The following is a 12233-nucleotide window of genomic DNA, read 5'->3' as shown; positions in this document are numbered from 1 at the left end:
ATATATTTTTCAAATTAACTGCCAATATGCCATCAGTTGATGATAGGATTTACACAAATTGTAAACGCAACAAGTACTGATATTGTATCATATAATAACACTCAGATGCCCCCAAAAAAAAACGGAGACATTTATGGACTCTTTACATATATTTTAGAAACTATTTATACAGAACATTTGTATAAAACCCATATAAGCTGTATTTATATGACAATATTTTAGGTTGATTATAATTCCATTTCACAATTTCTGATACATCACATGCCGTACCTTTATTTTCCTGCATAAGTAAAAGCAGGAAATGCATCACCAATGCAGCCTCCACTGCCATTCTTTCCAATGAGACTTGTTTTGGATTTCTCTCTGACCAAGATGGCTGCCATTTTGGCCCCATTAGAGACCTTTGAGGATTTATGACACATCACCTCGAGTAATTTAATCGGATTACTATAGTGAATTTGTCCAAACATGCTTGTCATCACTACTTACCACAGCCGCAAGGTCATAAACCCCACCCATTTCTGCAATTTTTTAACAGTGCGCTATGCAGAAAATGTTCCAATTATTTGGTTGCTAAAATTCTGTTTGTGTGACAAAACATGCAATTATATTGTAGGGAATCATTGTACCATCTAAACAGCTGTGAAATACTTTTTCCATTACCAAAATGTTTTTATTTTACCCTACAAAGTTTCTATGTGAAGTTTCTATGTTGCCCAAAAAGTTACATACTACAGATTTAAAATGTGATTTTAAACCTAACCTTAACCCTAGCCATAACCACACTGGTAACTTTATACCTAACCATAACCTTAAATTAAGACCAAAAAAACATCATAAATTTGTATTTCGACTTTGTGGCTGTGGTAACTCGTGACAACCATCCAAGATTATTCTAGAGACCCCCAATCCTGATTTCACAAAAAAAATCTCACAGTATTTCAATGCTGCTCTCAGTGGACAGAAAAATGTCTTATCCTATCCCGTCAACACAGACCTTGGCATTTAGTCTTCAGCAGACAGGTAAGCACACATGGAAAGATGACAGGCGATAAATTGGTTAAGTCAGTGCTGTGCCCTCAGCAATGCTTCTTCATAAATGTGTGAAGCATTTAGAATAGATTCCTATATCTAGCTTATTACAAAAATGTCAGAGAAATGGAAAAAAAAGTGTGAATATTGCAATGCATGCCTTTTGTCACATTTGTTGTAAAAGATTATCGGACCAATGTGCAGTGTGATATGGTTTCCACATGTTTATTAACTGAAACGCACAAAAAGAATGACTGAAACGTGAAGACAATGGATTGCTCACAGGCAACTACACATAAACAAGATCCCACAAACACAGGTGGGAAAAATAACTACTTAAATATGATCCCCAATTAGAGACAACGATTACCAGCTGCCTCTAATTGGGAATCATACAGAACACCAACATAGAAAAAGAAACTAGAACACAACATAGACATAGATATACTAGATCACCCCCTAGTCACGCCCTGACCTACTACATCATAGAGAAACAATGGCTCTCTATGGTCAGGGCGTGACAGTACCCCCCCGGTGACGGCTCCGGTGCGGGGCGAAGTACCCACTCAGCTCGCGGATCCGCCAGCATCAGTGGCGGCTCTTGTGCGGGATGAAGAACCCGCTCATCCTACGGATCCGCCAGCATCGGGGACGGCTCTGGTGCGGGCCGAAGAAGCCGCTCATCCTGCGGATCCAGCCATGGCCCCGGGCTGAACACTGTGCCTGGACCTCGGTGTTAAGGAAGGCTCCTGCCATGGAGCCGGACTGGACACCAGCCCTAGCCTAGACATAGGTGCAGAGGAAGGCTCCTGCCATGGAGCGGAACTGGACGCCGAATCTGGATTAGACACCAGCGCAGAATAAGGCTCTGACCATGGAACAAGACTGAACACCGTGCCTGGACTGGGCACCGGCGCCACTCTACCATGAAGGCCTGATTGGGGAGTGCTGCAGAGATGGTTGTCCTTCTGGAAGGTTCTGCTATCTCCACAGAAGAACTCTAGAGCTGTCAGAATGACCATCGGATTCTGGGTCACCTCCCTGTCCAAGACCCTTCTACCCCAATTGCTCAGTTTGGCCAGGCGGACAGCTCTAGGATGAGTCTTGGTGGTTCCAAACTTTTTCCATTTAAGAATGATGGAGGCCACTGTGTTCTTAGGGACCTTCGATGCTGCAGACCTTATTTGACACCCTTCCCCAGATCTGTGCCTTGACACAATCCTGTCTCGGAGTTCTACGGACAATTCCTTCGACCACATGGCTTGGACTTTATATGAACAGGTGTTTGCCTTTCCAAATCATGTCCAATCAATTGAATTTACCACAGGTGGACCCCAATCAATTCATAGAAATATCTCTATGTTTTTTCTTTGTCATTATGCAGTATTGTGTGTAGATTGCTGCAATTTAAAAATATATTTTAATCCATTTCAGAATAAGGCTGTAACGTAACAAAATGTGGAAAAAGTCAAGGGGTCTCGTTTTCCGAAGGCACTGTATGTATAATTATGCTTGAAAACAAATATAAATATACATTTTAAAAAGCTGCATGATACTTCAAAACTGCAACCACTGCAACAATCTTACGGCCCCATTTTCTATAAACAAGCAGTAGGGGGCCAAGAGTGAGTTGAAGAGTTGAAGTCTGGTGTCTGCTCATTCCTTCCTCTTAATAGGCCCGCTAGGCTGCTGAATGGCATACTTGTTGGAAGTTGGTTAATTTCCATGTGATTAGGAGCCAATAGGGCTACTATTGCCTTAATGTAAGTGATTTCTATGATAACTGCATGACATTTGTGAGGGAAAGTGTCATTTGTATCCCAGATGTGGAATAAATACAGATTATATATGATATGAAGTTGTATGTGTTAAGGTGATTTATTTTCACATGACAAGGTGTGGTGTGTTTCAGACATGTTCATGTGTTTGCTGTCAGAAGGAATAAAGGATTTGATATTATTGTTGTATTGTAAGTCAGTTTTAACCTGTGATGTCTATTTTTTTTTTAAATAACATGAGTGGACATGTGAAATCTGTATGTATGTATTCAATAATTTCATTTATATGTCCTACACATTTGCTGTTTGCTGAAATGTTAAAAAGTTGAGGCAATAGGGATCTGATTTAAATATTTAATTCCAATCCCTCAGAACAGTTCAATTGTGGTATATCCTATGCCTTTTTTTGTTGTAAATTGGACATAATCAATAAATATGACAATTTGCATTAAATCATCAGCAATGTGATCATACTGTCTTTTATTATACAATTCTGAAAAAATTAAGGCAGATGTACATGCACTCATATCTTCTGATTATTGGAATCAAAAACAAACGTGTGTGTCTTGTAAGTATTTGTTTTCAGAATAGGCCATTTCTTTAATATTAGTCATTATTGTGAGCGGACCAAGTAATTGGGCGTCACTCTAAAGCAGGAAGGTGGAATAAACCAGTCAGGAGTAGGTTTTCTTGATTGAACACAGTTCTCTATTGAGGCCATTTGGTCAACACTATCACATAATCAATGAAAATCTTCCAAGGGAAAAACATACATCTTCTTCTCCAGATGAAACAGGAACACAATAGGATTATCTTTAAACTACAACAAAAGTCACGGGATTGTCACCATTTTAGTGGTTCTTCCTGGATAGTGTCTCTGTGTCTCTGTGTCTCTGTGTCTCTGTGTCTCTGTGTCTCTGTGTCTCTGTGTCTCTGTGTCTCTGTGTCTCTGTGTCCATCTTCCAGAGATAGTTTTCCCCTCCAATCTCTGCTGGTTCCATTCTCTCTCTTATAGGGGAAGGAGAGTATGTCATTAGTAGCGTCAGCTGTGCTTAATTGCCTCTGGTTACCTTGTCTCCCATGCCTTGTTGGGCTACTATCCGTGAGCCCAGTCTGCCCTCTGGTGGTCCTTCCACATTATGTTGACCACAAGAGGACAGCACAGCTCCATTAACAAGACACCAAATTCAACTGACAGCATTGCTATAACAATGGCCTCTTGGTCTTGTGGTCAATAGAACATGTAATTGTACCCTTTCCAACCATTGGATCCAAACAAATTTGTCTAATACTAAATTGCTTTCATAGGTTGGAGTTGTAGTCTTCAATGTGTCACTTTTACTGAGATCAAAAAGTAGGAAGTCTCCTGGTTAATGATTAGATAAGAAGCCTTGCCCTGCATATCTTACAGCTGTATTTTTACATACCAGAAATCTGGTTAGTAGGAACAAATTAGCAGAAGGTTCACACACATTTTCTGTAATGTCATCTCACCCGGCACCACCAGGCAGCAATCTGATTTGTCTAATTGTCTCACAATTGCATGTATATTGGCCAGTTACAGTCATGCCTGCTGTATGGTAATCCAACCAAGCTCTCAAACTATTGATTGGGGTTCTATGATTCCCACAGGCAAAAGAAAGCTTTTAGGAGAATGATATTTCAGTTCTGGGCAAGGATCCAACAGGCCACTCAAACCCATCTTGGGTCATGTATCCCCCTCCACTCTCAAGAGTGATAGAATTGTTCTGGTTTCTATTGAATAGCATTACAGCTCAGATTACGGGGAGTCTGGGTGAATGCAGCCATGTGTACAGTAACATATTTGAGATGATCTAATCAAGTTTTGGGTTTCCCTTGTAAGAGACAGATTTTCATGTCTTAGATATCATCATTCTTGGGTTGTGTAAGTCTGTGGCATATCTTTGTGAAAAGTTTATTTTCATAATTGATAGGATTTGATTAACCAGTTAGCAATGGTAGAACAATGCACATTCAGCACGGTGCCATAATATCGAATTTGCATAACATTTGATAAAATACACAAAGCACAACTGCATAACATTTTCATGTAGATAACCAACCACTCAAGTGACATATAGTAGAAAAGCTGGTTTAGCAGAAAAGCATTGTGTGTTCAGTGCATACTATCCTGTTCCAGGCCAGTGCACAGAGAAAGGTCTAAGGGTGCCTGAGCACCTTCCCTTTTGCCCTCCTATGAGAAAAGTGCCCTTTCAGATTGGTGGCATTGTTTAACTATACCATTTTTATTTCACCTTAAGTCAATTTTTTCTCTCGTTATTGAAATTAATTTCCCATTATTTAAATGTTGCGCATGCTGCCCTCGTCCTGCAAGCAGAAGCTACCGGTGTTGAATGGTAGGCTAGTGTAGCAGTGGCTCCCTTTTGAGTTGCATACATCTCATCTCATGGTCAGGAACAGGGAAGGGAAGGCTTTAATTTGACCATTTGTTAGTAGGCCTAAGAGGCAGCAGCAGAATAAACTCCAGTCACAACTACAGGTAAAGACTAGTTAGTTTGTTTCAACAGTAGCTAGATAGCTAACAGGCTGATTTACATAATCTGCATTCACGATGATCAGATGATAGCCCACCTAGGGTTGCAAAGGGATGGTAAATTACTGGAAACTTTCAAAGTTTACCAGTAAACTACCAGAATTTTGGTATCGTTCAAGGATTTTATGTAATCTATCACATGCCATCTAGTGGCCCTTCTGGGTACTTCAGATTATTACAGGCGTCTGTAATAATCTCTGGCCCACTGTGGGCCTTATCACATGTTAAAATATTTGAAATAATTAAATAAGATTATTTTTAAAATAAAAAATAGAATGACAAAGCTGTAAAACATCATCCTAAATATAAACCATCAACTAAGTGAATACCATTGGGTTTTAATATGAGTGTTTCAGTATGAAATATCCTTTATTTTTATTTGACACATTTTTATTTATTTTACTATGTCGATATGTTTTGTTGTCAATGTTTTGGCGTCGAACTAGTGGCATTTCTGAAGAAAAGTCAATCGTTGCAGAGTTAATTGAGCACATGCCCCTCCAAAGGTAATGTCTGCTGCTTCTATCATATGATAACAGTCAACTGTGTACTAGCCTAAAACATTAGACTAGAGCACACGTCTCTACAGAATGAAAGCAACCCACCCCAATGGAACTGTATGAGTATGTTTAATAGTAAACTCATTGTTCATCCCCATTATCTCTTCGCTGGCCCTGCAGCCAATACAGCTCAAATCAAATCAAAATCAAATGAAGTTTTATTAGTCACATGCGCCGAATACAACAGGTATTTCACCTTACAGTGAAATGCTTACTTACGAGCACTTAACCTACAGTGCAGTTTCAAAAAATACATGATGCGCATACCAAATGCGTACTGGGCCTCCTAACGGTGTAGACAGAAGGATGGGTAATGGAATCTGCCTGAAAACAGAATGCCTCAAAACTGATGAAATGGAGACATGATTAATACAAGAACCAGTTGTCAATGTAAATATTTCTATCAGCAGTTACACACTGAAGCAGTGCTGTAGTACATTTTGACATTTTGAGTGTCTCTGTCTTGTCTCGGTGTCAGATACATTTGTACTCGGTCTTGGACAGTGAATACTCATCATTTCTCTGTGAGACCAGCAGAGTAAAAAAACTATGGTGTAAAGTACTTAAGTAAAAAATACTTTAAAGTACTACTTAAGTTGTTTTCTGGGGTATCTGTACTTTCCTATCTATATTTTTTACAACTTTTACTTCACTACATTCCAAAACAAAATGTTGTACTTTTTACTCCATACATTTTCCCTGACAAACAAAAGTACTCATTACATTTTGAATGCTTAGCAGGGCAGGAAATGGTCAAATTCAGCCCTTATCAAGAGAACACGTGGGCATCCCTACTGCCTCTGGTCTGGTTGACTCACTAAACCCAAATGCATATTTTGTAAATAATGTGTTGGGAGTGTGCCCCTGGCTATCAGTAAATGTTTTAAACAAGAAAATGTTGCCATTTGCTTTGCTTAATACATTTTAAATTATTTATATTTTTTACTGTTAATACTTAAGTATATTTTAAGCAATTCCATTTACTTTTGATACTTAAGTATATTTAAAACCAAATTATTTTAGACTTTTACTCAAGTAGTATTTTACTGGCTGACTTTCACTTTTACTTAACTTTCTAGTGCGAAAATTGGGTATTTTTTCCCACCACTGTAAAAAACCCATAATTATCAGCTTCCATTCAATTGGTGTATAAAACCGCTTCGCCAGGCCAAATATATACACTCCTTTGTTGAAACATTAATACCCGAACAGTCTTTATGTCTAGTATAGACATGTTTGCACAGTGGCAAATCTATTGGACCTAGGCCTTCAGTGTGTGATAGGTTATTGATGCTGAAAGGACAGCAACGGAAATACCAGCGTGCTTGTGTAGGAGAATGCACTTTTTGTAAAACACAAAGGGCCAGTGGTGTAGTGGAGGCTATTTAAGCAATAAGGTACTAGGGGGTGTGGTATATGGCCAATATACCACAGCTAAGGGCTATTCTTACGCACAGCCCTTAGCAATGCTATATTGGCCATACACCACAAACCCGAGGTGCCTTATTGCTATTATAAACTGGTTGCTAATGTAATTAGAGCAGTAAAAATAAATGTTTTGTCAGACAATCCGCATTCAGGGCTTGAACCACCCAGTTTATAAATGCAGATATACGCCTATACCCACTTATTTTCAGTTGGCATTGCATATACTCACTTCTTAATCCCCACTGAAGCGTATCAAAGTAGTGTAGTGGAGGTATAAGCTGTATCAATCATGTAGTACAATAGTGAAATAATGCACAAAGTAGTCTACAAAATCCCAAAGCATGTGATAGATATTCACATGCGCGCCTCACATAGCCTAGTTTCAGCAGAGTATCATCTGCAGGCAGCAAGAGCATGTAGCTCTCAACTGGTTTTGGCGTGGAGCAGGTAGGTAGGAAAAACATTTCAATGTATGATATCTACCAGTAAACGCTAATTATGGCAACAATGGGCAGTGGTGGAAACGTCCCCAATTGTCATACTTGAGTAAAAGTCAAGATACCTTAGTAGAAAGGTGTCAGGGAAAATGTATGCAGTAAATAGTACATTATTTTCTTTAGGAATGTAGAGAAGTAAAAGTAGTCAAAAATAGAAATAGTAAAGTACAGATACCCCAAAAAACTACTTAAGTAATCCTTTAAAGTATCTTTACATAAGTACTTTTACACCACTGACAATGGGTATGCAAAAAAGGTATTAAAAAAGATTGTCCCGAAGTCTTGGTTAGAAGAATATTTGTGATGTGCTATTCAGAGGTCATGTGCTGTTTGCATCAGGGGCGAAGGCATGAGTGGGCCTAGGTGGACACAGGCGCACCCACTAGGGAGCAAGACCCTGCCAGGCCCACCCAATCAGATTGGCAAAAACAAAAAAATTATTACAATTATTATTACAAAAAACAAAGTTCCACTCACCATATGATGATTTGAAACAACCCTTTCCTGCAATGGTCAATGACCAAAAGTACCCTCTTTGGCCTCTTGGGTGGAATGTTATTAATATTTTTCATAATTTCACAATTTATTTAAAAAATCATAATTGTTAATTATAATTATAATTAACAATGAAAATCCAATGTGTTTCTATGTCAAACAATTCTGTTATATTTCAGTCTCCTGTGATGTATATAAAGTGTAATATTGGGATGCAAACTAAAAATGGAGTACATTTTTAATTTGCATCTGACATGGTACAGGTGTCTTAAAAAAACATAACCATGTGTGTATACATTTAAGTAGATTTGTTTAAGACTGCAAAAAATCCCTCTCTGTGACCCTGATCTAGCCCACTGCAGTAAACGGTTACTTATTTTTGAAAGTTATTATCGAAAAGGGAGAAGCTAACAAATTAGCAACAGCATCCTCTTTGTTAACACCAGCTGCAGCTGCTGCAAACTAGCCTACAACCAAAGAGAGCTAGCTGGATCGTGGGAAAATTACTGCTCGCTATTACACAGTGACCTGTTGGCCTTTGAGAAGGCAGAAGTTTCCAAAAGTTTTTTGTAAAAACGGTCCTACCCAAGTCAAAATGTCACTCCCAAATGTTGCCCTAATACAGTTGAATGGCAGATGCCTTCTATCTTGCTTCTGATGGCCGAGCCAATGGCTGAGTTAGCTAGCTAGATTTATCTCAGCAGAGAAGACCAAAGAAATCCTGATTGGATATATTTTTTAACTTCAGTGTTAACCCTTTACTTTCTAAGAAAAACTAAAGAGATTGAATTTGAACATAATTTAAAATAATAATATAATGAGAATGAGTATTATTTTTATTTCATAAATCCTTGGCCCTTCTCTGAAGGTGTAGAAGGCCCTCATTGTCCCCCATTATACTTGGGTTAGTAATAATTTAAAGTGGCTTTATTTGCCCTCAGCATGCATTTTTTTCACCCTTCTGAATATCTAAAGAATACATATGTTCTTCTGAAATATGAACACAGAAATACTTGACATCTTGAACTCTTGAATTTAACTAACATTTTTCTGGTCTTGGTCTTGACTCGGTCTCGGTTCCCTTGACCACCTCCCGGTCTCGGACTCAATTTTTTCTAATGCAGGTAAGGTCACAGGTAAATAATCTGCTACATTACATCTAAAAAAGAATACTCCATCATCACTTTTGGTGTTTTCAAGACATGGCAACTCTGAAAAAAACGAGGTCAAACCATGACGTCAGTGAACTTCAAGTATAATAGTCGGAGCTCAAGAAAGAGGCCGAGTTCCCGAGTTGGATGACAGTTCAAAATGATTTCTCCCACTTGAAATCGTTTCTTCCCGTGTTCCCAGTTGGCTTGAACGCACTGAAGTCGGCGGTCGGAGATGTACCAGTTTCCAGTTGATTTGAACGCGCCATACGACTGTCGCATTTAATTGGTCTACGTCACCGACTATCTACCGGAACTCGAAACTTTTTATTTGGATATACCAAACTGATCAAGCGATTGCGTTGGAGATTTAACAAGTGTGTGTGTTAATGTACAACGGAGTGGCAAGTATGGAATGAGTTTGTGGAAATTTTAGCCGATAAAAGGTTCCATATGCGACAGAATCAATACTGTTTATAAAGGGAACAATTTCCCCAAGGGGCAATTACACGGAATCGCCGATCTTCGCAGGAGACAATATGTGGGAGCAAGAGGAATTCGAAAAACATTGGAAAAGGGAATTTCCTGACGTGGAAGCACCTAAAATGGATTTAATCTCGGTGGAAGATGTTGAGACAGAGCTAGAAACACGTAAAGCGAATCTCAAAACGCTGCAGCAGGCGCTGTCGGAGGAGAAATTCAAGGTGATATACCTACAGACCACCATCGCTAGACAGAAGAAAAGTTCTGACATGGAAAGATGGGAAAACTTGAATGTTGAACCTATATTATCAAAGACCGAAACAGAAAGGAAATGGGATAATGAAAAAGTAGACGGCGAAAGTTTGAAATTTCCTGGTACTGGAAGCATGAAACTACAGACGCCAGGCAGCAAACCAGAGCCGCCGACCAGGATCAGTAGTAGGACAGGTAAACTTATCCCCCCCGCGCCCCCGCGAAAGCCAAGCTTCCAGAAACAAGGGAATGCGATCTCATCAGGGCTCTCTCAAGCTGATGGAAACTGCATCGGCCGCATAATAGGGAAACTGAATTCCGGTACTGATAGCAACAGCAGGGAGGCTAGTGACCATGAATACGAGGATGCTGAGCTCAATGAGAATTTCGTCAAGAGCAACCTGGTGAACACCAAAACGACCACCAGAGACAGCCAGAGGTCGAAACCCTACCCGGACACCCTGTTCCCATTCCGCCAGAGCAGAGATTTCGACTCCAGTGATGATGGGAGGCAGTCTCCTTCCTGCATACCTGCGCCCTTCATTGCAACCCTTACCGGTGGTTCCGGGTGCAGCACTCCAGACAAACGCAGTGAAGGCTACTTGAGCTCCGACCATGAAGACTCTTCTTCAGGTAATGTATTTATTTGCTTGATCACATCAGTTGGGGTTTACACAGCACTGGAAGGTGTTATTTGTGGAGTCAAAGTTTTATGGCAATGGCACTGATAAGACAATCATGAGAGAATGACTGGTGTTGCACAATCTCTATAACTAGCCAATGGCCTGCACTGTATGACAGTGCATTATAAGTGAACGAGATTGTGGCTGTGAAGTTTGAGTAAAGATTGTTGGAAAGTGTTAACCTTTGCACCAGATTCCACAATAGCAGGTAAAACCACATTGCATCCTTGAAGGAGTTTGTCAATATTTACTCAGGTTGTTGGGCTTTATTAGGCAATACTTTGTTCTGGTTTTGTCAGTCACAAGGAATGTTTGACATGGCAGTTCACACATGACTAAATGACAGCAAGGAAAAGCTCAATTTAACATTTGAATCATTTGACATTTTAGTCATTTAGCAGATGCTCTTATCCAGAGAGACTTAGTTAGTGCGTTCATCTTAAGATAGCTAGGCGGGACAACCACACCACAGGCATATGAAGTACATTTTTCCTCAATGTAGCTGTCCATAGAGTCAAAGCTAGAATTGCAAGTGCAATTTCACCACCCGTTTACATTTTTTGGGGCGGCAGGGTAGCCTAGTGGTTAGAGCATTGGACTAGTAACCGAAAGGTTGCAAGTTCAAATCCCCGAGCTGACAAGGTACAAAATCTATCATTCTGCCCCTGAACACGCAGTTAACCCACTGTTCCTAGGCCGTCATTGAAAATAAGAATTTGTTCCTAACTGACTTGCCTAGTAAAAAAATAAAAAAATACATTAATAAATCTATCCTTCTGCTCCGGAACAAGGCAGTTAACTAACACATTGTTCCTCGGTAGGCCTTCATTTTAAATAAGACTTTGTTTTAACTGACTTGCCTAGTTAAATAAAGGTTACACAGGTGAATGGATGTCCTCCGCATGTGTGGTTCCTACTGTGAAGCATTGAGGAGGTGTGGTGGTGCATTGCTGGTGACAGTGTCAGTGATTTATTTAGAATTCAAGGCACATTTAACCAACATGGTTACCACAGCATTCTGTGGCGATACGCCATCTCATCTGGTTTGTGCTTCGTGCGACTATAATTTGTTTTGTAACAGGACAATGACCCAACACACCTCCAGGCTGTGTAAGGGCTATTTGACCAAGAAGGAGAGCGATGGAGTGCTGCATCAGATGACTTAGCCTGCACAATCACCCAACCTCAACCCAATTGAGATGGTTTGGGATGATTTGGACTGCAGAGTGAAGGAAAAGCAACCAAAAACTGCTCAGCATATGTGGGAACTCCTTCAAGGCTGTTGGAAAAACATTTCAG

The 12233-nt window shown here is 39.8% G+C and overlaps 1 protein-coding gene across 2 annotated transcripts in view; it reads left to right on the top strand.

Annotated features, from left to right (window-relative positions):
- Positions 1-9747: 9747 nt before the first annotated feature.
- LOC118391781 (active breakpoint cluster region-related protein) overlaps positions 9748-12233 on the top strand; it is a 252735-nt gene continuing 250249 nt past the window's right edge. Inside the window, exon 1 of one of the 2 annotated variants that reach the window (XM_052457875.1) lies at positions 9748-10884. In XM_052457875.1, the coding sequence (XP_052313835.1) occupies positions 10056-10884 (829 nt within the window). In that variant the 5' untranslated portion in view covers positions 9748-10055. The remainder of the gene's footprint in view (positions 10885-12233) is intronic. The other variant, XM_052457876.1, reaches the window with a different exon arrangement.

The sequence above is a fragment of the Oncorhynchus keta genome, chromosome 12 (genome assembly GCF_023373465.1).
Source record: "Oncorhynchus keta strain PuntledgeMale-10-30-2019 chromosome 12, Oket_V2, whole genome shotgun sequence".
Taxonomy (NCBI): domain Eukaryota; kingdom Metazoa; phylum Chordata; class Actinopteri; order Salmoniformes; family Salmonidae; genus Oncorhynchus; species Oncorhynchus keta.
Note: the sequence above shows the minus strand (reverse complement) of the source record. Positions and strands in the feature narration are given on the sequence as shown.